General features: G+C 37.2%; 3 protein-coding genes across 7 annotated transcripts; 1 reads left to right on the top strand and 2 right to left on the bottom strand.

Moving 5' to 3' along the window:
• Positions 1-6,325: 6,325 nt before the first annotated feature.
• On the bottom strand, positions 6,326-13,055 carry LOC111340638 (uncharacterized). 4 transcript variants are annotated; one of them, XM_022947512.2, is made up of 10 exons: positions 12,745-13,019; positions 12,414-12,449; positions 12,250-12,285; positions 10,533-10,676; positions 10,009-10,134; positions 8,921-8,974; positions 8,557-8,592; positions 8,098-8,142; positions 7,728-7,894; positions 6,326-7,322 (listed from the first exon to the last, which is right to left on the bottom strand). In XM_022947512.2, exons 1-9 carry the CDS (start codon positions 12,890-12,892, stop codon positions 7,755-7,757), a joined length of 765 nt encoding a protein of 254 aa, XP_022803247.2. In that variant the 5' UTR covers positions 12,893-13,019; the 3' UTR covers positions 6,326-7,322; positions 7,728-7,754. The 4 variants fall into 4 exon arrangements, with proteins under 4 accessions (XP_022803247.2, XP_022803250.2, XP_022803249.2 ...); XM_022947515.2 differs by lacking the exon at positions 10,533-10,676 and having other exon boundaries at positions 12,745-13,018; XM_022947514.2 differs by lacking the exon at positions 10,009-10,134 and having other exon boundaries at positions 12,745-13,014.
• LOC111340612 (metallophosphoesterase domain-containing protein 1) lies at positions 13,047-17,070 on the top strand. The gene is made up of 4 exons (XM_088729402.1): positions 13,047-13,668; positions 14,293-14,408; positions 14,937-15,047; positions 16,103-17,070. Exons 1-4 carry the CDS (start codon positions 13,148-13,150, stop codon positions 16,228-16,230), a joined length of 876 nt encoding a protein of 291 aa, XP_088585528.1. The 5' UTR covers positions 13,047-13,147; the 3' UTR covers positions 16,231-17,070.
• LOC111340632 (biotin--protein ligase) lies at positions 16,691-24,164 on the bottom strand. 2 transcript variants are annotated; one of them, XM_022947507.2, is made up of 9 exons: positions 23,948-24,164; positions 23,311-23,763; positions 22,984-23,237; positions 22,094-22,362; positions 21,673-21,749; positions 21,216-21,376; positions 18,707-18,821; positions 18,063-18,276; positions 16,691-17,360 (listed from the first exon to the last, which is right to left on the bottom strand). In XM_022947507.2, the coding sequence occupies exons 1-9, from the start codon at positions 24,066-24,068 to the stop codon at positions 17,186-17,188; spliced, it is 1,839 nt and encodes a 612-aa protein (XP_022803242.2). In that variant the 5' UTR covers positions 24,069-24,164; the 3' UTR covers positions 16,691-17,185. The 2 variants fall into 2 exon arrangements, 1 of the variants encoding a protein (XP_022803242.2); XR_015990294.1 differs by having other exon boundaries at positions 17,222-17,360; positions 18,063-18,206.
• Between the last annotated feature and the right edge of the window lie 84 nt (positions 24,165-24,248).

The following is a 24,248-nucleotide window of genomic DNA, read 5'->3' as shown; positions in this document are numbered from 1 at the left end:
TCTGTTCCATAAAAAGTGCGTGATAAATGGGGAAAATCGTCGTTGATCATTGTAACCCAATCGCAGCATAAAAGATTCTCGACAAAAATAGTCTCGTGACCTTTACGCTACCCTTCTCATCAGCGTTGCGCACTTGGCGAAATTGCATATTTTTCCAGGAGGTACTGATTTTAGAGATTATGGACCTTTCAAAACGCTAGATAACTTGCAAGGGGAGCAGAGATGGCGCAGTGGTGAGAGCACTCGCCTCCCACCACTGTGGCCCGGGTTCGATTCCCGGACCTGGCGTTACTGTAGGTTGAGTTTGTTGTTGGTTCTCGTCCTTGCTCCGAGGGTTTTTCTCCGGGTCCTCCGGTTTTCCTCCCTCCGCAAAAACCAACATTCCAAATTCCACTTCGATCTGGAAACTGTGGACAAGAAGAGCCACCCATAGGAATGTCCATTGCTCGTTATGTAATTGAATAACATACAGTGACCGACGAGCTATTCGATGGTTATTGATCGGTCGTCGGAAAACTCATTTGAATTACAATTAGTTTTTAGAAGTTAAAATTCATGTCTGCGATCAGTCTTACAAGTGGAAAGAGCGAAAGAAGTTCAAGAAATTTCAGTGTCTTCTGCTGCTTCTCTTCGACCACGAAACGTACCACCTGTTGCACAACCGCACAGAAGAGTCCCCTTCCATGTGCGTAAGCAGTTAGAAGAGCAGTTACAACGCGATGAAGAGTTAGGTGTGATTGAACGTATCGAAGGCCCCACACCCTGGGTGTCTCCTATAGTGGTTGCTCCGAAGCCAAAGTCTCCAGGCAAGGTACGCGTGTGCGTGGATATGCGCCAGGCGAACAAGGCGATAAGACGCGAGCGTCACGTCACACCCACTATCAAAGAGATGATTGGAGACTTGAACGGAGCTAAGGTCTTTACCAAACTAGATCTTAACCAGGGTTACAACCAGCTCGAATTGGCACCGGAGTCCCGATACATCACCACCTTTGGTACCTACATGGGCTTAATGCGCTGCAAGCGTCTCAACTTTGGAATATCAAGTGCAGCTGAAATCTTCCAAAATGTGATCCGAGTGACTCTGGAAGGCATTGATGGTGCAAAAAAAATCAGTGACGACATCCTGGTCTTTGGCAAGTCATACGAAGAACATGATCAGAACCTAAGGGCTGTCTTCCAGCGTTTAAGAGAGAAAGGCCTGACCCTCAACAAGAGCAAGTGTGAGTACAGGAAAGACAAGTTGGAGTTCTTTGGGTACGTGTTCTCTAGAGATGGCATAGTACCAGACCCGAAGAAAGTTGAAGAAGTGGTCAATCTTTCGACACCATCCACAGCATCAGCGGTTCGCAGCCTGCTGGGGATGACAAATTACTGTTCAAGATTCATCCCAGATTACGCCACTAAAACTGAACCCCTACGCAAGCTGACCCACAAGGACCAACCGTGGTGTTGGACAACAGAGCACGACCAGGCAGTTAACCAGCTGAGAGAAGCACTATCCAGCGCAAAAAGGAAAAGGAAGAGGAAACAGAAATCTCGGTTGATGCCAGTCCAGTGGGCTTAGCTGCCATTCTCTCACAAGTCGACCAGAAGACCGAAGAAAGACATGTGGTCACCTATGCAAGTCGTTCCCTTACAGCAACCGAACAGCGGTACAGCCAAACAGAACGGGAGGCCCTCGCCGTGGTTTGGGCTTGCGAGCACTTACACTTGTATGTCTATGGGAAGCCTATTACAGTCTCCACAGACCACAAACCCCTGGTGACCATCTATGGCAATCCAAGTTCTAAGCCTCCCGCACGAATTGAAAGATGGGCACTAAGACTTCCGCCATATCAGATCACAGTCAAGTATAGTAGAGGTGAAACAAACCCGGCAGACTACTTGTCGCGGCACCCAGCAAAGAATGCAGCCCAAACGACCCAGCAGCAGAAGATAGCAGAGGAGTACATCAATTACCTAGCGACTACCTCGACTCCCAAAGCTCTGAAGACACAAGACATCGAAGCAGCTACTCGAGCCGATGCCACCCTTCAAGGCATAGCCGAGGCTATCGTGAAAGGCAACTGGCACCTTGTAGTCAAACGCCCTGGTGTCAACTCTACCGAGTTTCGACTCCTAGAAAGAGTGAAGGACGAGCTAGCGGTAAGTGCATCAGGCAACCTCATTCTGCGTGGAACCCGCATAGTTATCCCAAAGAGTTTACAGGAACACGTGGTTAACCTAGCGCATTAAGGCCATCAAGGGCTCTTAAAAACCAAGTCTCTATTGCGCGAGAAGGTCTGGTTCCCGAACATCGACAAACTGGTGGAAAGCAAGGTTAGGTCATGCAGCGCATGCCTGATCACTACTCCTAAATGCAAGAGAGAACCCCTACAGATGTCACCACTCCCAGCAGCTCCATGGAAAGAACTCAGTGTGGACTTTGCTAACCTTCCGAATCAAGAGTACCTACTTATGATTACGGACGACTACTCCAGATACCCAGTGGTAGAGATAGTAAAATCGACCTCAGCAGCAATGGTAATACCTAAGCTAGACAAAGTGTTCTCGGAATTTGGAGTTCCAGACGTAGTCAAGTCCGACAACCGTCCCCCGTTCAACAGAAAGGAATTCGCGTCATTTGCAGACGACCTTGGCTTCAAGCATCGAAAAGTCACTCCAAAATGGGCCAGAGCAAATGGAGAAGTCGAACGATTTGTGCGCACCGTAAAGAAAGTCATCAAGACAGCGAAGTTAGAATGTAAGAACCCCAAACAGGAGCTGAACAGGCTACTAAGAGACTACCGCGCCACACCACACAGTACAACGAGAGTGGCTCCAGCAACAGCACTATTTGGAAGACCGATGAAGACGAAACTTCCCGAGTTGACAACACCCCGCTCAGACCTGGAGATCCGAGAACGTGATTGGTCAGCGAAGGCTAAGATTAAGAAGCACGCAGACAACAAGCGTTATGTAAAGCCGTCAACCGTCAAAGAAGGCGACACGGTGCTTGTCAAGAGAGACGACTCTAAGAAGAAAAGTGACACGCCGTATGACCCCAGGCCGCACATCGTCGTAGGGAAGAAGGGATCCATGGTGACTGCACAAGATGACTGCACAAGATGACGATGGCGTTCAGGTGACAAGGAACTCTTCGTTTTTCAAGAATGTCCCTGTGGCAGCAGAAGAAAACGTTACTACAGAGACCGGCAAGGATCCTGTTGACGTTACACCTGATGTTACACCTGAAGCCGCAGATGCACCGATGCAGTCTGATGTCCCACCGTCGAGACGCTATCCGCTGCCTGTGCGAACGCGCCCAGTCAAATTGGACGACTATGTTTGTGGCTGAAAAGCGGACAGCACGTGAACTATTGAAGACTTTGTTTAGAGTTGTGTTTGGACTCCTTTAAGCCTTAGAAACATTGAACACTTTTGCAATCCTGTTAGGCCTTAAGGACTTTGAAACAGCTAGAAAGTCGTTTCAATTTGTTTTGTTTCCTTTTAAGTCGCATATCATGCTAGGTGGGTTTTTACTTCAAAGAGGGGAGAGATGTAGTGTCGTTACCTAATACGGTCATACGCTAGGGCCCGGATGTTAACGCACGAGGAGAGCTAGGAAAGCGAGTGTAGATATATAGTGGTGAGAGCATGAATTAAAGGAGCGTTCGAGTAGAGCACTCGCCTGTATTCGAAGCCACTTACCCTCCATTACAGAGTGGACCAACGTTTGTTGGTCTACGAAAGAGAACTGCATTAAAATCCACATGTACTCATATTGAGTAACCTTCATACTGGTATATATATATACATGTTTTTTTTTTTTTTGTCATAAATAAATTCTACAAAAGCGCGAGACAGACAAGGAGGTTTCCCCAAAGTTTGTGCTGATAGATGAATTACTTAAGACAGTGGCCGGTTCTGGCTGAGAATCCTGATAATAAAATTGAGCTCGAAAAATGCCAAAAAGGAATGTGTTTGAGATGAGAGAGTCTACGGTTTCAGTCAGAGAGTGTTTGTTGAAAGCATTGTAATTAAATTTGCTAGCCCAGTGCTGAATTGGCTCGCAAACCATTTTTGTAAAGCTGTTCCTTCTACAGATTTAACTATTCAATTTGTATCAGAAAGGTACGATTTAAGCTTGAAATCATTCTTTTTCAGTTTAAGGACTCTCCTGTTCAAAAATCTACTTCTTCAGACCAGGAAAAGTATCCCTGTTCTAGAGACATCCACATCTTTCTTTATAAAGTCCACATATTAACGTAAAACTTTAAAAATGGCCTTTTTTCTTCTTTTGCTCTTTGTATTTTATTTTGAATTAAATTCTTTTACCTAACCGATACTTGTAAATCTTTACATCAAACTTGTACTTTTTCTCAGTCTTTTCTAGTTTGATACTTTATCATTTCGGTTCATATAAGCAACGTACTATTTAAATTAAAAAATGTATTTATCATTGAAATTTAAAACCTGTTTTGTTGATTGATTTAATTTGTTGGGAGACATTTAGGTTAAAATGTAAGTAATGCTTTCAGTTTTTGTCGGTAAAACTAATTTCAAGTCAAAAAAAATACTTTTTGAGTTCACAGCCTATCTCAAGTTTCTCAGTTAAGATTTTTTGGCACCTATTTTAAAGAATTTTTGTTTCCAATGAGAACCTGGAAAGTCTAAAGTTCCTTTGCCTTATTAATTTATATATTGTGATTAACTTACTATTTATTTGATGACGAATACATTACTTAAGACAGTCGTCGCTAGAGTATGAAATTTCATCTTCAAAAAATCAATCAAAGTACAACTTATTCCTAATTCCTGTTTATATCTTAAAAGCAGGATTGTTGAAACAGATGCCTCATAGAGGAACTGAAAATTTAAAGAAATTGCAATTCGTCCAAGTTATCTCTAAAAGCTGTTTATAGTTCAGCAGTAAATTCTTTGTTTTTAAGGTTATCTTTGCTGTTGTGTAGAAACCTATAATATCTACGTTTACGAATATTCATTTTCACTTAAAAAGAGGTTTTTTACACACTGAAACCTGCCTTTACCCGTATCACTTTGCAAGATCTCCAACAATGAAAAAGGACATAATTTGGCTTCCAACAGTAGTGTAAGGCGTCTGCTCTGGCAATCCCGCAAGGCCTGGGTCCGAGTATGACTCGGTCAAAAGAGTCTGGTACGGAGTTGAATTGATGTATGTCTAAATGAATGGTGCTCTTCCTCCGCCGCCGCCGCCGGTCCTAGGCCCCCTGCGGGCAGCCGCCCGCAGGTAGGAATTTTTTTAGTTAAAAGTGACATTTGTAGTGGCTTAAATTTCATTATGTGGCAAGACGTGATTTTGTTAAGAGGATGATGAATCCAAAAGTATCGGTGAGCATGATATTAGAGGCATTGGAAAGTATTACAAAATTTGCGGATATGGAGACTTTAGAGCAAATCAGAAATCAGTTGTATATAGCATTACGTGATGTAGATGAATGTAGTTTATTGGACTACGAGACACAAGTGATAGCAGATAAAAGACGTGACATTTTGGAAGATTATGTTAGAATATACGCAAGGCGTGATCACGAGAGAGCTTGTAGATAGCCAGCAGAATGGCAACTAGTAGTAGAGCAGTGGATAGACACCATTACATAGCGGACAATCCAAAAATAGCAGTGATTGAATTGGAGAGTATTTTGGATTTGATGTCGTTTGGCGACGAAGATTCATTGAGAAGAATGATGCGTCACGCAAGCGCGTTCATGAAGGCTCATAATCTCGATAAAGGAATACGTCATTCGAAGGAGACGTATGCGAATAAAAGATTTGATTTTTCAGCATCATATATGGTCAACAGGCGCATTTGGAGCCACAAAGCATTACCTCCGGCTATTAAGCATCATTAACTGTCACTAAGCTTCATTTACCGTCATTAAGCGTCATTTATCATCACTAAGGGTCATTTACCGTCACAAAGTGTCATTAACTGTCATTAAGTATCATTTACCGTCACTATTAAAGCCATTTACTATCACTAAGTGTCATTCTTAGTCACTGAGCGTCATTCACTGTCACTAAACGTCATCATCTACCTCTAAACGAAGCGTCAGTCACTGTCACCATCATTTGTTATCAGACATCATTTACTGCTACTTAGCTTTATTTACCCTTCACTTATCAGCATTTACCGTTACGAAACACCATTAGTATTATTTCGCGCGACCCTATCATGATTGAAGGTCGCCAAGCTAATGTAAATATTAATCAGGTTAATTTTCTTTTAAGAGGTTATTCACGCGAGGCAAGACTTTACAATGAGACAATATAGTAAGACAAATTACCAAACCACACTTGAAACGTTTACACGTTTATTTCAATTAAATAGAATTAAGTACCTGTAATTCTAGCTAAAAGGTTTCTCTGGCAAAACATTTGAAAACTTCATATAAAATGGAGTCCAACTAGTCTATAGGAATGATAATGAAGGAGTAGATAAGTTTAACCTTTAAAACCCTTGGAGTGACCAGCATCCAAGTTCTCCTTACAGCAATACAGCTGAACCGTACATTAGGATCAGGAGAATAAAGAAAATTATCACCAACCTCTCAATCGATTGTTAAACAAATTCTCATTGTCAGTACCCAAGTAAATGCATAGAGAGGAGTACGATGAATAAACTGATGTCAGGGATGTAAAGGGTTGCTGTAATCAATAGAAAATGGCAAAATACTTTTAAATTTATTTTAGTAAAGTCCAGCAAAAATAGAAATATCCATATCCAGGACTTCTTTCCACCATTATCTCTTTGATAAAATCAATTGATGAAAGCACTCTATTATTTAAACTGCACTAAAATAAAAGCATCAATATGTTACTTTCCTGCAATTCTAAAAATTTTAAAAAAATTCTTGCCTCAAGACTGCCTCCAATTTTGCAGTATATTCTGCAGGGAATGTTTCGCAAAACCATTTACAAGTTTTTTGACTCTATGCTAGGCTTAAAGTAGTCTTGAAGTAAAACAATTTCAAATTCATTCTAACAAAATTAATGATATATATTACACTACAAGAGCAAACTTGCTATTGAGAATTGCATCAAAATACCAGTTACCAAGCAACAAACACACAAAAAATAGAAATAGAAACAGAGACAACATTTCCCAAAAAGGAACAAAACAACAAAGGTCAAGATGATAAAAAAAAGCACAAAGGAAAAACAAAGATTGTCAAGGTAGACAACATTGTGGCAAAGATTCTTAGTAGAATGTGTGCCACAATATTTAAAAGAAGCAAAGGGTCATTCTGAAGAGGCAGTTGTAATTCATGTACTGAAGTTGTATTCAAATTTTCATCCTGCAACAAAAAGAAATCAGATGTCACTCAAGGATAACTATCTTGTTTAAAAGAAAAGGCAAATTCGTGTACTTCCTTACTTTCAAAATTGTCTCAGAAGAGTGTAAATAGAAAAATCCATTAAATTAAGTTTCAGATAAAACTGAAAAACTATAAATAATCATTCAAAATTTATTTCCAGATATATGCAGCACATGGCCTAACCCTAGGAGTATCTGCCAGGAAAATAACATGAATGTAATAACATAATAGCGTAAATGTCAACCTTACTTTTCTTTTCTTTTGATCAACTTGAGTAATATAAGGATCAAATATGTCTTAAAACTAGTTCCACCAGACAAAGCACATGTTAACTTTTCAACCTGTAGCATTTATTCAACTCATGAAGATATCTGCTTGACTCACATTGATCTTAAATAAATTGCCACTTCATCATTGTGTTCCTGTTTGATCAGGTGGTACAGGTAACTCCCCTGGGGTACCTGCCACACCTTGTTCCCCTTGGGGGCCTCTTTCACCTTGGGGTCCTTGTTCCCCTTGGGGACCTTGAGGTCCTGGAGGGCCTTGTGCACCTAAAGCAAAAATGGAAATAAAGTTTAATCTGCATTTATAACCTATCTAACAGTATCTGCAAGGCTGTGTGGTTGATTCCCTGTAGTACAGGAAAGTTATGTAAGATTCATACAAAGAACTTGTTATGAGTAAATCTAAAAACTGATAACTTGAATTATAAATTTGTATGTCTGTCTGATTTCTAAATTAATAGCCATCTCACCAGGTTCTCCATTTAATCCATCAAGTCCCCTATCTCCTGATGGCCCTGTAATAAAACAAAATAATGCAAATGAAAAGAGGAAAACAAGAGGAAAAAGAGGAAAGAAAGTTTAACAAAATTCCACTAAAAGGCCTTACTTCTACCATTGAATTGCTCATTAAAATATCACCTTAAGGGCAAAGATGGTAATGACACTTTACAAACTATCAGGAGTGCACCTTGCAAGAAGATAACTATGATTATAAGGGACCCTCACTGCTACCTTGTTGCTACCTTATGCAGTTGCCATGCAAAGACAACTTCACCTGATGTATTTACTGTCACAATTGTCCAAATTTGGCCAAATAAGATGCAAATAACTGTGTGGAGTTGCACCTTACTTGATTTTCCCTTGCAACAACTCAAAAAGACAGTGGCAACGGTTCTAAAGGGAAAAGACAACAAGTATTCAAAACTCACCTTGAGGACCCTGTGGCCCATCTGCACCTGTGTTACCTAATGCACACACACAATAAAAAAATGTGAAAAAGAAAAATTGAGACCAGACAAAACCAAAATTCAAGGGTATACTTGACAAGTTATTTAACATGTTATGACCAGGAGATTATTTACAGGATCTTGGCTTTTATGATTCCTACAAAGTGGTCATTTGATCCACACACATTAACATTTTTTATCTATTGATACAGATTATTTTCTGTGGTGTATACCAAAGCAAACAGTTGTGAACTGGGGACCTGTATACATTCGGTAACCAGGTTAATGACCAAACTCCTTTTTTTTGTGTATTGATAACAATATTATGGTGGAACAACATACTTACCCCTCTCCCCCTGAGGTCCTGCTGGACCTATTGGGCCTGTCTGACCTGTGGGACCTTCAGCAGCATCATAGAGAACACAAAATTAACAGTGTGTATTTTTTACTTTTTGAGATTGAAAGTGACCACCATATACATTTAAGAGTAAAGTAAAGAGCCTTATTGAGCTGGGTCACTTATTTTTCAATTCAGGTAGATTAAATATACTACCTGCAGACTTTTGATTGCAGGAATTAATATGAAACTATGAGACATAGTTAATTAATTCTACCTATAAATTCTGTTCATGAAAAGAACTCAATCTATTCCTAATAAAACAGTGTTTCCATCTGCATTTTTGTTTTTGGACTAAAAAAACTTTGGCAATCAAACATGCTTATATCTTGTAACACGTTGAGTTTGCAGGGCAAAAGAGAATGAATGAATGAATGAACATCAAACATTATGACACTTCATTCATATGTTAATTATTTTTGTCACAACAATGAACATAGTCATTCACAGCTTCATACTTCTGGCAAAGAATAAACTATGAGGACATGAATCTCAAGTGGATCCATTATTATTGCAAAGAGAGGCTGTTAAATTTATTTGACACACTTACTGCCATAGGACTTACACCAGCTAAAACTTATTTAAAAAAAAAAAAGGAGTCGAGTGCTGGTTATGAATGAAGGACAAATACTAAAAAAGCTTTATTTTTGTTTGGACCTCGTGTAGCTCTTTCATGAGTTATGCGGTATCTAATGACAGTTTCTTCCCGAAGAACCTGTACTAAAATTCTCAGTCATTGATATCATTGAAAATTAACTATTTAGCAATAATTTAGCAATAATTTAAATACAGTGTTAACTTTACAACTTCTTATTTCAAATATTTTAAATTCAACATTTTAGAATACAATTTGGTGACTACACCTGTAATTCAGATTTTCTGCAAGGGGTATAAATAAATAAACAAACAAACAAACATGACCAAGGAATTTTGGTTAAATTCTTTTAAAAAAATTTGAGTCTGATGAGAAAAAGCAGATGAAATAATTGGAAATTGCTGATATTTTTAAATTAATTCAATTTCTACACATTGGGTACCTTTGTCTCCAACATCCCCTTTGGGACCTTTTTCACCCTGGGGTCCCTTTTCACCTGGGGCTCCTGACTCTCCTTTCTCGCCTGGAAGTCCTGTTGGACCCCTCTCACCATTTAGACCAGGAGCACCTAAAGTATCCCCAAAATGTTCCATAGGAAATTTTTATATGTACATGTAACCACTATTAGGTTTTAAAGCAAATTCATTTTGCACTTTAATTTTTTTCTTAAAATTTTATTTCATTTAACAGTAAAAATGACTTGTCAAAACAAAACTGTCTTAGAGAGAGTAAATTTAAGTGGATTACTGAGGCTTTACACAATGGACTGATTATTAGATAAATGAAATATTGTAAGAATGAAAAAAACGGTAGGACCATATAAACTTACTGGCAGCTCCCTAATGATAACTTTTTAACATTGATAGCTTTGAAATTAACCGTAAAAAAGAAAATCTCTTTTTAAAATTTTTGGACATTTTTATAATGTGTCATCAAATATTGTATGTCTCTAGCATGAGTATGTACCTTGCATCCCTCTTTCCCCTTGGGGTCCTTGGTCCCCCTTGGGTCCAATATTCCCCTTGAAGCCTTGTTCCCCTGGGTCTCCTTTATCACCTTTCTCTCCTGGATTCCCTTGGGCACCTTTTACACCTACTTTTCCTGGTACACCTGTATAAAGTTTCCATTTCTATTAGTCTGATTAACTTGAGACAGGGCTCAAAAGGGAGACTCAAAGAAAAGCTCAATAAATGATACGAATAAGATACCAAAACTAGTAGAACTCTTATCTGTTCCTTTCTAACAAAAGAAAAGGAAATAAAAAGTCTTGAAAATCTTCTAGATGAAAAAGTATATATCAACCTTTCCCTGCAAAGATCTAAATTTCAATTCTCCAGACTGTCTGCCATACTTTCATTGTAATTCTAGCTCTAAGAATTTAGCGTTTAATCAAAGCATACTCCAAATTTGACATTTTCTCTTTCAAAGCATCGTGTTCATGTGTGAAATTGTAAAAATTGAGGAAAAGATACAATATAAAGCAAGTCAACCCACTTATAAACCTGAAAGGTTTAAGCAAGTCTAGATCTCACTGAAAACCAATTTTCTACCATGAAATTCCAACCCTAACTTGTACTGTTTTAGAAGGGTTTCAAGTTAAATTGTATGTCATAAGATGGGTAAAGAGAGAACAGTCACTAGCCTCCACAAAGAGTGGTTGATATGCATGTCAGTAATCAATCCTATGAATTGAAAGCACATGAATTGTTTAAATTTAGGATAAGGAATACATGATGAACAATCAGGATTGCTACAATTCAGACTTGAAAATTTAATTACATCATTTTAATCTCAGGGAGAGATGAGTAAATTAAATTAAATTAAATTAAACTAAATATCATGAATTGCTACCTCTATTTTAAAATATTATTGTGTATTACAGTAATTTACTTTTTTTGAGTATACTTTACCAAATCAGTAGTTAACTCTTACTAAAAAACTATCATGCCAGACTTAGCATATACTTAAACATTAAGAATACCTTTTAACATCTTAAATTTCGCTAAAAATTAATATTCGATTGACATAATTTCTTAAAGAACGGCTGGGTCAATATTTATCAAGCTCTATAAATACATAAAAGAAAATTATTGCAAGTTATCTCTTTTAAATAAATATTCCTATATGATAAGTTTGAGTTTCACTGTTTGCTTTATTTATACAATTAAGAGCACAATAAGGCATAGATAGTTAGGCAGGAAGTTTACCAATGCCACGTTGACAACCGTAGAGTTCGTGACACAATGGTGATTGCGTGAACGGTTTCCGAAGCTTTCTTCTAGAACGCATAATCACAGCTTGTCAATGAAAATGTTAAAGTGACACTTTTGACGTTTGTTTAACATCAACCTGTAACTGCGGGGTTGTTATTCGACTTAAAGTCGATTTAGCGCCATGTACGTTTAAGGTAAAGCGTTTTGTGATGATTTGATAATGCGTGACACGTCACGGTAATTTTACAGCCTTGAAAGAACGGACGCAGTCCGGGTTGTTGGTTCTTCTCTAAACAAAGGAATTCGCTTCGAGTTGTGCAGGATTATTATTTCACAAGGAAGCAAGGAATAAAGGTCTCAGTCTACTAGTATTGCTTAAAACCCAGTTGAAACTATGAATTGAGAATTCAATATGTCCAAGGATGAGACTGCTTTCATAAACAAACGGGCTCACAAAATAAATAGCTTACCGGCTTCTCCAGGCTTTCCTTGGGGACCAGCCGGGCCTGATTTAAAATAAAAAGGACATTTTGGTGTCATCATATTACAATTACTACCACGGCTTCGAATACCTCTCTATAGCAAACCGCATATTATATAATTCTCTTAGAAAATAAATGCAAATTTTCCACACCTTGTTCTCCGGTTTTTCCGGGGGGACCATCGCATCCTGTATGGAGATCCAATGGAAAAAACAATGGGTGTAAGTTAAAACGGGGTCGTGCTAGATTTAACGTTTGTTTTCGCGGGAAATTTTTGGACTAAAGAGATAAAGTTTTATCTGTCTACATGGCTCTTTGACCTCTTCGGGCCGACCACTTGTTGGCGTGCACTCCTGTATAAAATTCGAGAAAGGAAAAAGCAGATGCGCATCTTTTAAGAACGTATTGGAACCTGGTGAAAAAAAGTAAACTGCATTTATGAAACAGTTCGTATGTGAAAAGGAGAGATTTAACGAAATTTACCTTGTAAAGGAATTATTCCGTAGATCATGGCAAAATTCATTGCCACTGATGAAGTAGCGATCAAAAATATGAGCAGTTGAAATGCGGAGAAGCCTCCTACGTTCTTGGCTGCAGCCTGAGAGTCCTTTGAGGTTTTTTTTGTTGGCATAATGCTGAATCAAAATCAGATGATATTTGTAAAAACGTAACAAATGTGAGTAGTCGATGTCTTCACGCGCAGACAGCCAAATGGAAGTGGCCGTGTGGAATGATCAATCTAGAAGGTTGGGGTAAGAAATACTTGGTTCTATTCTCCCGCGGTATAATGACGGAGGCCTGCTAAAAATTTGCTGACGCTGATAGGAAGAATTTGCCAAGTTTACAGAAGTTTAATTTAATATTTGGACCGACATAGTCTGTGACGATGAAGAAGATTTTGGCTAAGGCGAAAGCTAAGCAAGGTAAAGATGTTTCTGTGGAATATGCCCTCGAAAAATTTGTGGATCGCCCGACAATTGCGTGGAATCTTCTTGAGTCATCTCAAGTTGTAGAGAGGCAAAAGCAAAATGATGTACGAAGCCCAAAGCCTCCTGGGCACACAAGATTTGTCTGCATTTCAGATACACACAACAGGACGGATAAAATGGAACATGCTATTCCAGATGGTGATATCTTAATTCACGCAGGAGATTTCACAAGTTGTGGATCCCGTGATCAAGTGATCCACTTCAACAGATTTTTGGGAACACTCAATCATCCCTACAAGGTTGTCATCGCTGGTAACCATGACATTTCGTTTGATCTTGAGAGCTACGATTCTCTATGGTCACACTTTACACGGATCAGAGAGGATCCTGAGGACACTCGGAAGCAACTCACAAACTGCATCTATTTGGAAGACGAGGAAATAACTCTGCGTGGATTTCGAATTTATGGCTCCCCGTGGTGAGACACTGGGGCTTGAATTGAGAGGCGTAGGGCCCGTTTCATGAAAGGCCTGGTCTTAAACCGTTCATGCAAAGCTGATTTTTCTTACTGTTTTTAAAGTCAAGATTTAGATGTGAAAATCTGGAAATGAAACCGAAAGTATGGGTTTTTGAGAAAAGAATTAATATAATACTATTCCTCAGCCTGAGATTCTAAAATGTGGCCTCAGGCAATCAAGTCAAGGTCCAAAAGTGAGGGGCAGAAGTATGGGTCATTAGCTCAAAAACTAGTCCATTTATATTCATTTCATGATATCTTTTTGCTTGATTACAAAAAAAAAAAAAAACAAAACAAAACAAAAGAAAAGAAAACAAACAAATGTAATCTTGAATGCAAACATGGAAAACAAAAAACAGTTTTCTATCCATCAAGTGTTCATGAAACAAGTTCCTGGATAGTAATTATCTCAGGACATTAATCATTGCATTAATCATTGCAAATCTAGTGGGGAGTAGAGCATTACATGGGCTACAACATGCAAGAAGACATTATTAGTAATTGTTAATTGTGGATAAGTTGCATGCTTTGTTTGCCTTAGATACTTTCTCACTACAATGCCTCTTTACTCCGATACAATTGCAGGTCACCTGTGTTTTGTGACTGGGCTTTCATGAAGCCTCGGGGTCAGCCAATTCAAGAGATATGGAACAAAATTCCAGATGGCATTGACATCCTTGTGACCCACAGCCCACCCTTAGGTACTATAATGCTTAAACCCTTAGTACCCCAACACCAATACCAGTATGCCTATTTTCCATCTGTTATCTCTACACTTCCTTTTTTTTTATGACATGAAGAATTTTTTGGGCAATTAAAAGCTTCTTTAGTTGTTAATCATCTATTTTGTTCTTACAATCTTAATCAGCAGTGATACTATAGGTACAAATCAGCTGCTTGTCACTCTCGGTCAAAGGATTAAGCCACTTTAAACTACTTATTATACCAGTACCTTTTGCAGTAATTCCTCCCTTATCACTCAGCATTTCAGGGAAGCCCAGAAACCAAACACTAGTTGGAAAAGTGTTTATGAAGTGTTGTGTTCTATGGAAAAACAACAAGGCATGAGAAAACTGTACTGCGATAGCCATTCCAGTAATTAGTTTGAATTGGAAGGTTTCTACCTATGCTTTGAATTGTACTGTAATTGATCAGTAACCAATTGACTTGTCAGTATAAATTAAAGTGTTCTCCATTTTCTCAGTCTCAAAGCATTTCATTCTTAACAGGTCATGGAGATCTTGCAATTTCAAAGCTAAGAGCTGGATGTCTTAATCTTTTACACACCATACAGTCCCGGGTCAAGCCCAGGTATCACATTTTTGGACATATCCATGAAGGTATGGCATCATAAAAATCATAAAATAACTACCCAGCTGTTGTGATATTTGCACTGTCTAATGATAATTGGGGAACATGTATGGCTGCCTTTATGAGTGGGAAAGTTGAATGTGAAGTAAATTCTGTTTTCTGAGCAGACACCCCTGGCCAGTGAAAAAGCAAAGTTAACATTTTGGAGTAATATTTTCATTGAATGATAAAGTTAATCTAACAGTTATGGTCAGTTTGAGTAAAGTTTTTGAATGTTGTCATCATTCTGTTGAGGGTTTTTTCATGAACCTTTACATATATATATAAAAAAAAAAAATTAAATAAATAAAGTGGGTAAGTTGGTGGGGGGGTATAAAAGGTAATTAATATTAAGTAAAATCTGGCCACCAAAAAGAGTTTCAATCTGAAGCTGATAATTTAGCACTAGCCCTTTGTCAGAACAAATGATGCAATCATTATCAAATGTTGAATACTTCTTTTAATCTAATTTTTTCATGTAATTATAATTAATAATCATTATTCTGTGTGTTTGTAAGAATAACATTATTCAATTGGGTACTTTTTAGGGTGTGGAATAACTACAGATGGAGTAATGACATTTAATTTTTTTCATGCGATTATATTTGATAATCATTTAATTTATGTGTTTGAGTCAGAATAACATTTCTTAACTGCCTCCTGGTTAGCTCAATTGGTAGAGTGCCGTACTGTCGTGCGGGAGGTTGTGAGTTCAAATCCGGCCGGACCAACACTCAGGTCTTTAATTAACTGAGAAGACAGTGCTGCCTTTGTAATAATATCTGCAAATGGTTAGACTTTCTAGTCTTCTCGGATAGGGACGATAAATGGAGGTCCCGTCTCACAAGCCCTTGTATGTGATAAAAAAATTTGTGGGACGTTAAAGAACCCACACACTGTTCGAAGAGTAGGGCACATAGTACCCGGTGTTGTCGTCTATCTTTGTGTAGTGTCTATCAAATTGATGGGGGGTACTGCGCCTTTGAATAGTGTATAGAAAGGGTGCAATATAAATAAGGAATTCATTCATTCATTCACTTTGTAGGATATGGAATAACTACAGATGGAGTAACGACATTTGTTAATGCCTCATCAGTAACAGTCCAGTACAAGCCATCTCATCCACCAATAGTCTTTGATCTCCCAAACAAAGAAAGCCTTGATCAATCCTGAATTAACTTTTGCAGCATTTACTTTCTGCTCTTAATTTTTAGCATGTGGCATACTGTATTTAATTTAGAACCTTGCTTTTACATGCTGTGTGCCCTCCAATATTATTATTAGTGACTGATAATTGTGATGGGATCCCTTCCTTATGCAGTACCATATTCCTTCATGGACCTGGTACAACAGTTTTAAAACTTCAGTAAGTTTATCCACAAAAGTGCTGAAACAGGTACATATGGTGCATGAAAGCAAGGCTCTGAAGCAAAGAAATCACCTGTTATTACCAATCAGGCTGTTCCAATAGTTGCACAAAGCTTGTCATGCATAAGAAATCAATTTAAATCAATTCAGCCAGAGGGTTTAGAAATCGCCTATTTCTCTCTTTAAAATTTCTTCCTTAATTAATTGATTAATTGAAATGTCTGAGTAAGAGACATGAAAAGATACGAAGAAAAAAGTTTTCAAATTGTAAGAAGGATCAATTTCTTTATTATATATATTAAGTAACTTCATTTATTTAAAAACTGAATATTTAGAATTTGACAACTGCAGCTACTGGTAATACTACCTTGAATTCACATCTATTTATTCCATAATTTTTCAGTGTGTAAAATTTAGAAAAAGAAACCTGGAGCTGTATGTAAATATACACTCTAGTATTTTAACTTTAACACAACTAGATTAACACTCTAGATGGGGGAAACAATTTTAAAATATACTCTTGTAAATTTAATTCTTAAGGGTCGAACAGAGAGCCTTTCTAAATTTATTATACATGTTTTTGAACACAATCTTGGTAAGTGTGGGGAAAGTCATAATAAAGTTGATACATCTTGTTTTATGGCATCTCACTGTCTCTTTACATCCAATGTACTTGTCCCACCTGGGATGTAAATCTCTTAAAATATTAACTACATGACATGTAAAAATATTAGTAAAAGCCTAGAGTTCATTAATGTTGCTAGCTATTTTTTATCGCAATTAGATTTTTCAGCATGTCAAAAGTGTTTCCATCTGGCTGTACTGATAATGATTCGCCAGACTTGGTTTGCACCAATAGGAAACCAAATTCATCGAGTCCTTTTATCACCACTTCCTTCTTGTCTTCATTCGCTGACAGGTTAACAGTCACTTCACTGAAATAAAATTTAAGAATATTAAAATGTTAAATTTAGGATGTGTATGCTGACAGTATTTTGTATTTGGAGTTAAAAATAGTGGTACTTTTAGTGGAACATATCATAACTTTATTTACTGTGACTACACTACCCTGCATGCCTATTGGTCCTGCACTTGAGATATAGTTAACTTAATTAAAAGTAGAGTAACACAGAGGGATTGGCATGCTTACTTTTTACATTAAAATTGAAAATAAAAGAATTTCAGTCTGTGAGACAAAACACTGTTTCATTTGATAGTATTTAAAATTGGTTTGATTGTACAGTTATTTCTCAGCATTTATTATAATAATAACTGATAGGTAAGATACAGTCAAAGGTTCAAATTTGATGGGTCAAAACATGATAAAAAAAAATTCTCTAGGTTCATGTACTGTGAAATAACAAAACTAGACTAAGTATTTAACAGTGTGATTGTGACCATATGATATGATTCCTCAATTACACAAACTTTATATTCCTGGGAAACTTATGGACCCATGTATGTTATTTGAATCCTTGTTATGTGACTGGTAGTTGATGACAGTCTGTGATAAATTGGGGAAATAATTATTTTTGATACCAAATTGACAGTGACTATCACACCATGCACCATTAACTAGCCATCTACAAGACAGTATATACAGTGTCATTTACAAAAACTATTTTATTAATACGTACCTATGAAGCCAGCGGTTGTAGTATTTTTTCAAAAATGGTGTAGAACCATTTTCCTGAAAGTCCTCAAAAAGGGTTTCTATTTTATTGACTGTTCTTGCCAACATCTCTTCCGTTGTCAGCTGTTTAAGGTTAGTCCCATGTTCACTATTATGCAGAGAAATAATTTCATTTACACTGATGGTAGGCTTTGTGTTGCTGATATTAATTCCCATACCTAAGTGAGAAAAATAAATGGAGAATGCAACTAATTTCCAGTCAACATGACCTTAGCCTGAATTTCTGCTTTAAATTGACAGAATTTGGTAGTGCTGTGATTCAAGAGAAACTGTATGGATTAGACAAGCTTTATTGCAGAAAACAGTTTTTCCATCATCAGTTTCAGATCTTACTTTGAACAGTTATTGAGGTATGGCCAAATCAACCAACTTTGTGGTGCACCAAGACACTCCTTTACTTCCCTTTGGTTAAAAACTCCCACATATGTAGCATGAAAAACAGGCTCAGAATAGCTACTGCCTCTGAATGGAGAGGTATCCTGATGCATGGATACCTCTCTTCAGAACTTCATTAAGTTGTTAAAATTTACCAACTGAAGCTATCAAATGAATGAAACTCAACTTTTTAATAAACACAGCAATACTTACCCATCACAGCACTTAGAATGTTATCTTTTGCTGATGATGTCACAATAACACCTCCAATTTTAATCTTTTGACCATAATAAACATCATTTGGCCACTTGAGGCGGATGTTGATATCCTTTGTTAAGAAACAAACATATACTGTAAGTCAAATGAGTTCTGCAAAAATACCCACATTTCTAATATTAAATGCATGTCATGCATCTGAACCCTTGCCTAAATGTTAGAACTAAGATCGAAGCAAAAGATGAAATAGTTCAAACCACCATAAAGGTCAGTACACACAACCTTAAATAATCTAGACACAAACAGTTATGATCAATGTCATGTAAACAAGCTTGGTGGTTCCTTAAGACAGAGATTGCTTTACTCTAAAGGCCGGCACACATAAGAGGACTAGTCCTTGCCAATAGTCCCCTGAAGAGTTCACACAAAGGGACAGGTCGCAGGGACTAGTCCCTATAAGTGTTTACACCGAGGACCAACTACTGCACAGGAAAGTAGCAACTTGAAAACCGGGGGACCGGTGAAATGGCACCCAGATTGTTCAGTGAAATTATTCAGTGCTTGACTTGTTTCTGATTCAGTTCAAATATAAGTGGAATATAAGGCTTTGTTACCGGTCAGATGTGGCCAATACAGAAATGAAAAGGGGCAAAAATTTGATCAAGATTTCCAGTATACTCATGTAAATTATTTCAAACCAGTTTGAATTTGTGGGACTAGTCACAGGGACCAAATTTTAGTTCCTGCAACTAGAATGTATGGCAAAAATAAAATGGCTACTTCACACAATGGGACTTGTCCCATGACTTGTCACAGGGACTATAGTTGTAGAGATTAGTCATGTTATTATTATTATTATTATTATTATTATTATTATCATTATTATTATTAAATTTAAATTTATACTGCGCAGTTTCTATAAAAATATTCAACTGTGCCTTACAATAAATGTTAAATCAAAAATAAAATAGAAGTTCAAAATTACAATTCTAAAATTCCATAAATAAATAAATAAAATAATTCATCAATAATGCAATTTAATTATAACAACTATAGTAACTAATTAAACGCCCCATTAAATAAAAAAAGTTTTAAGTCTAATTTTAAAAATATCTAAACTGGAAATAGATCTTATTGTGGTAGGAAGCAGATTCCAAAGTCTAGGGGCGCCACAACTAAACGATCTATCTGCCAGGGTCTTCTTGGATATTATTTTCGGGAAAGTTAATAAAGCTGCGGAGTCATCGTTGCGCCTTAAATTATACCTAGACGGCGGCAAGACAGACATTAAGTGGCGCAAGTAATCGGGCGCCATACCATGCAATACCTTAAATGTAAGAAGAATTATTTTATATTCGATACGATAACAAACAGGCAGCCAATGTAATTCGCAAAGTAGAGGCGTGATGTGGCACGACTTCGACTTCCATGTGCCAACCTTAATTTACATTGTTCTGGAGTGATGCAAACAAAATATCAAGTTCACTATAGTCTATAATGTTCTTAAGATGGGATGTGTTATCTTCATTGCACATCAAATAGTTAATTTTTCAGTAAAATTGAAGAACAGCTCCCCAAAAACTCTCACTCACTTGTCGGTTTTCTGTTGGTAATCTGTCAGTTCACTATTTCAAAATTATCATCAATTAATTTCGTGGTTTAATAAGACAAGATTACTCTATCGGATGCTTAGAGATTTTTCCTTGCTTTCCCAACAGTTGATATGGCCAATAAATGAGGTTTGCAATGCATTATGTGCAAATTTTCAATTTCTTTAATTGTCTTTCTACGCGAACACGATTCATCTATTTTCACGGAAGATCTGAAGCTAAAATGGAGTTACTGAGAATAATATCCTTACCTGTGAGAGATAATACCTCAATTATATCAGCATGGGGTAAAATTAAAGAGCGATGATATAATTTTGAAATGGTAAACCAACAGATTACCAACAGAAAACTGACAAGTGACCAACAGTGCAAGTTTTCAATTTCTTTAATCGCATTTCTACAAGAACACAATTCATCTATTTTTATGGAAGATCCAAAGCTGAAAATGGAGTTACTGAGAATAATATCCTAACCTGTGTGAGAGATAATACCTCGATTATATCAGCATGGGGTAAAATTGAAGAGCGATGATATAATTTTGAAATGGTAAACCAACAGATTACCAACAGAAAACCGACACGTGACCAACAGTGCAAATTTTCAATTTCTTTAATCGCATTTCTACACGAACACAATTCATTTATTTTTACGGAAGATCCAAAGCTGAAAATGGAGTTACTGAGAATAATATCCTTACCTGTGTGAGAGATAATACCTCAATTATATCAGCATGGGGTAAAATTGAAGAATAGCAGTCATTATGATAATTTCGAAATTGTAAACCCACAGATTACCAACAGAAAACTGACAAGTGACCGACAGTTTTTGGGGAGCTGTTCTTCAATTTTACCAATTTTTCCAGTTAACCATCTTTTATGCTGTTTTTAAATATTTACTTCATATCCTGGTTGAGATGTGATTGCTTCCACAGCAGCCAATGAAGCAATGTGCTGTAGATAGGGTAGTCTTCTGCCAAGGTTGGATGCAAATGGAATTCTAACATGAAGGGAAAACATTAAGCAACCAGATGGAGACAGCCACACGTTTCCACCTCGGCCTGTGATTTGATGCAAGAAGATGAATTTTCATTTTTATTTGTTTAACTTAATACAAATACAGTCTGAGAAAAAGATATAAATTAATAACATACCAGCCTTTAAAAATTCATGAAGAGACCATATTCAGCCCATTCATTTCTGATCAATACATTGTGTAACTATTATTATATAATAACAATTTACAATAAAGCAAATTTAAAAGTCCACATCAAATGAAATATAACCTAAGAATGTTTTATGCCGAGATCTTGCCAAGATTATCACAACCTCACTTAACTTTGAATTCATTTCTTACCCTGGCCTTTCACTTGTTGTCCTGCAATAACAACTATCCCCAGATCCTCAGGGATATTTGAAGTAAAGGTATAATTCCTAGATTAAGAAATATAGAAAAAAAAAAAAAAACAGAAGAGAGAGTAGGGTATGTCTTTGAGCAACAAAACCTGGAAAAAATTGTTTCAGGATACTTCAGATGTCCAGAGGCAAAAGCCTGCTATTTTCAGGTGTGCTAGGAAGACATAACTGTTATTCATACTTAATGCCATTTGAATGGTACTTAATAAATAATTTAACTATTGAGCCTGTTAAAGGTCAACCATTATCTTCAAGAAGCACTTTTATTAAGAAGGACCTTATTCATGAAAAGTACTCCTATTTTTGTTGTTGTGAGTTCAAAATAAAATGCATTATTCTTGGTACTTATGACAAATACTAACCCATCAAAGACTGTTTGTGTGGATGTGATTATATCAGTGTACAAGACCACTTTTCCCAAAACTTTAGTACTTAAGCATTTCTGGTAGGTGCTCCAATTAAAAGTAACAGCCTTGGAGTTTTCCCCTTGACAAATAACAGGTAATTTCTCCTCTGTAGCATTTGGAATATACATTTCATCACTTGCCCCAAAGTGCAGTGACAGCTGGTTTCCTTTACAGATACCTTCCTCCAGTGATGATCTTAAAGACTGCATAAGTCTTTTTTTATCCTTTACGTTACAAGAGACAAATAGAAAATCGTGATTTTTACATAACAAACAGAGAGAGATCTTCATTAAAATGTTATTATTTGTGAAAGTTACAATTCAAAACAATGTGGAAAAGATATTTCTATAACAGACTGAATACGAGTTGGGGAACTGTAGTTTAATTTATAAAATCAGATTGGTCACATGCTTAATTTTTTCTCTTATTGTGAGGTTGAGTTTATTAATTGTTTTATTCTATGACTTTCAATAGTCCTTTTTACAGTTGTGGGCTTGGTGGCCAAGCCTTTGAACAGGAGTGAGGCTAAGGATGACCCTGTTGTGATAGAGACCTGTATCTAGTTAGCATGATAACAAAGAAATTTGCATTTGAAAAGCAGCAACATCTCTATCATAACAAGGTCACCCTTAGCCTCACTCCTGTTCAAAAGCATGGCCACCAAGTCCACAACTGTAAAAAGGACTATTAAACTTACAGAGCACTTAAAACTTAGTTTTTTCATGGTATGTGGTCAGTGAAAAAGCAAAGGAGAAGTGTGAAAACATTTTCTACTTAAGGGGCGAACAAATTTTTATATTTGATTTTTGTACTTTTCTTTGAAAGTTTTAGGAAAAGAAACTCACCTGCTCATTTGCAAGAAGGTATAGTGGGGTCAGTTCTGGCACTTCCAGAGGCTGACAGCTAATTCCTAATAGTTTTAGAATATGCACTAGCATCTTCCTTCCGGCATCTTGCTCTTGACCATGTAATTTTCCATAATCAGTGAATGACTCAAAATGAACAAGGCTAAACAGAGCATTACCAGAACCTTCAGAGATCTGAATGACAACTGGTTTTCTTGAAGTTTCCTCTTCTGCAACAATCTTTGCTTTCTCTCCTGAATTTATTTCATCAAAAATAAAATCAATTCAATTGCTTCTTGAAGAGTTTAAATTACTAAAATCACCCACCTTCAAAATAATATGGCTGACAAAGTGCAGAGAAATCCTGTATTGCATCAGGGAGCACCTCTTGATTTACTCGAAAGGATCCAATGAAAGGCTTCAGGTGTTTATCCAGGGGCTTTTTGACAACTTGACACATAAATGGACTGCACAAGCTTAGAATCTGTCCTCCACTTTCAAGATACTTCACAAACACTTGTCGAACTTTTGATGACATTGAGTCACTATTTCCAAGAACCAAAAGGGCAGTGTTTTCGACCCATGGATGGGTGGTGATCTGTTGTTCATAAATCCTGTACATTACGTAGCTATGCAGATTTATCACTTGTGACAGTGCCTTCTTAACTTCAGTGAACCTCCTGCCTTCTGTGTCCGAATTTCCAGTATATATAAGGATGTTCGGAGGCTTTGAAGATTTAGTAGTCATAGCTTTGCTAACATGACTAGTTAATCTTGTAGCTGGAGAATGATGAAACATTCACAGAATTTAAATAGGTTAAATACCTACATGTTTCAATTGAAGTGTTTTTTTTTTTTTTTTTAGAAAAAACTAGCAACTGAACATAAAAAATTACTACACAATACCCTTGGATTCGTTTCAACTGGCTATTAAGAGAGATAGGTGCGAAGATTACATGTTTACCTGGTGACGATCTAAAGATCGAAATTTCATTTGCACCCGCAACCTTCGTACACGACGAAGTCAAATTCAGAATCCTTAATTTTGTTAGGGCAAACCCAGCTAGCCAACCAGCACCCAGCATTTGAGGGACGTTCAAAAGAGCGCGTTTATCACATGAAAAACCACTCAGATGACTGTTCTCAAACGTTGGACCGCCAAGGGGAATCACCGTTAAGAAATCGCGGGCGCTGTGTGTTGTGTGCCATTCTATGTAACCTTCATCATCTGTCACGGGGAGTATCGGTAAGAAAGGAAAGAAGGG

Source organism: Stylophora pistillata, chromosome 8, assembly GCF_964205215.1.
Source record: "Stylophora pistillata chromosome 8, jaStyPist1.2, whole genome shotgun sequence".
NCBI lineage: Eukaryota > Metazoa > Cnidaria > Anthozoa > Scleractinia > Pocilloporidae > Stylophora > Stylophora pistillata.
The sequence above is the reverse complement of the archived record's forward strand: the minus strand, read 5'-3'. Positions and strand labels throughout refer to the sequence as shown.

What these genes read in the sequence shown, in the direction of transcription:
- LOC111340638 (XM_088729403.1), bottom strand. Translation starts at nt 12,892, where the DNA reads ATGCCAACAAAAAAAACCTCAAAGGACTCTCAGGCTGCAGCCAAGAAC. An exon ending in AGGAAAGCCTGGAGAAGCCG is followed by an intron (nt 10,677 to 12,249) that starts GTAAGCTATTTA and finishes AACTTTATACAG; the next exon opens with GTGTACCAGGAAAAGTAGGT. An exon ending in AGGACCTCAGGGGGAGAGGG is followed by an intron (nt 8,593 to 8,920) that starts GTAAGTATGTTG and finishes TGTGTGCATTAG; the next exon opens with GTAACACAGGTGCAGATGGG.
- LOC111340612 (XM_088729402.1), top strand. Translation starts at nt 13,148, where the DNA reads ATGAAGAAGATTTTGGCTAAGGCGAAAGCTAAGCAAGGTAAAGATGTT. An exon ending in GACCCACAGCCCACCCTTAG is followed by an intron (nt 14,409 to 14,936) that starts GTACTATAATGC and finishes CATTCTTAACAG; the next exon opens with GTCATGGAGATCTTGCAATT. An exon ending in TTTTGGACATATCCATGAAG is followed by an intron (nt 15,048 to 16,102) that starts GTATGGCATCAT and finishes TTCACTTTGTAG; the next exon opens with GATATGGAATAACTACAGAT.
- LOC111340632 (XM_022947507.2), bottom strand. Translation starts at nt 24,068, where the DNA reads ATGCTGGGTGCTGGTTGGCTAGCTGGGTTTGCCCTAACAAAATTAAGG. An exon ending in ACCTTCTTGCAAATGAGCAG is followed by an intron (nt 22,363 to 22,983) that starts GTGAGTTTCTTT and finishes TGTAACGTAAAG; the next exon opens with GATAAAAAAAGACTTATGCA. An exon ending in ACAACAAGTGAAAGGCCAGG is followed by an intron (nt 21,377 to 21,672) that starts GTAAGAAATGAA and finishes ATCAAATCACAG; the next exon opens with GCCGAGGTGGAAACGTGTGG.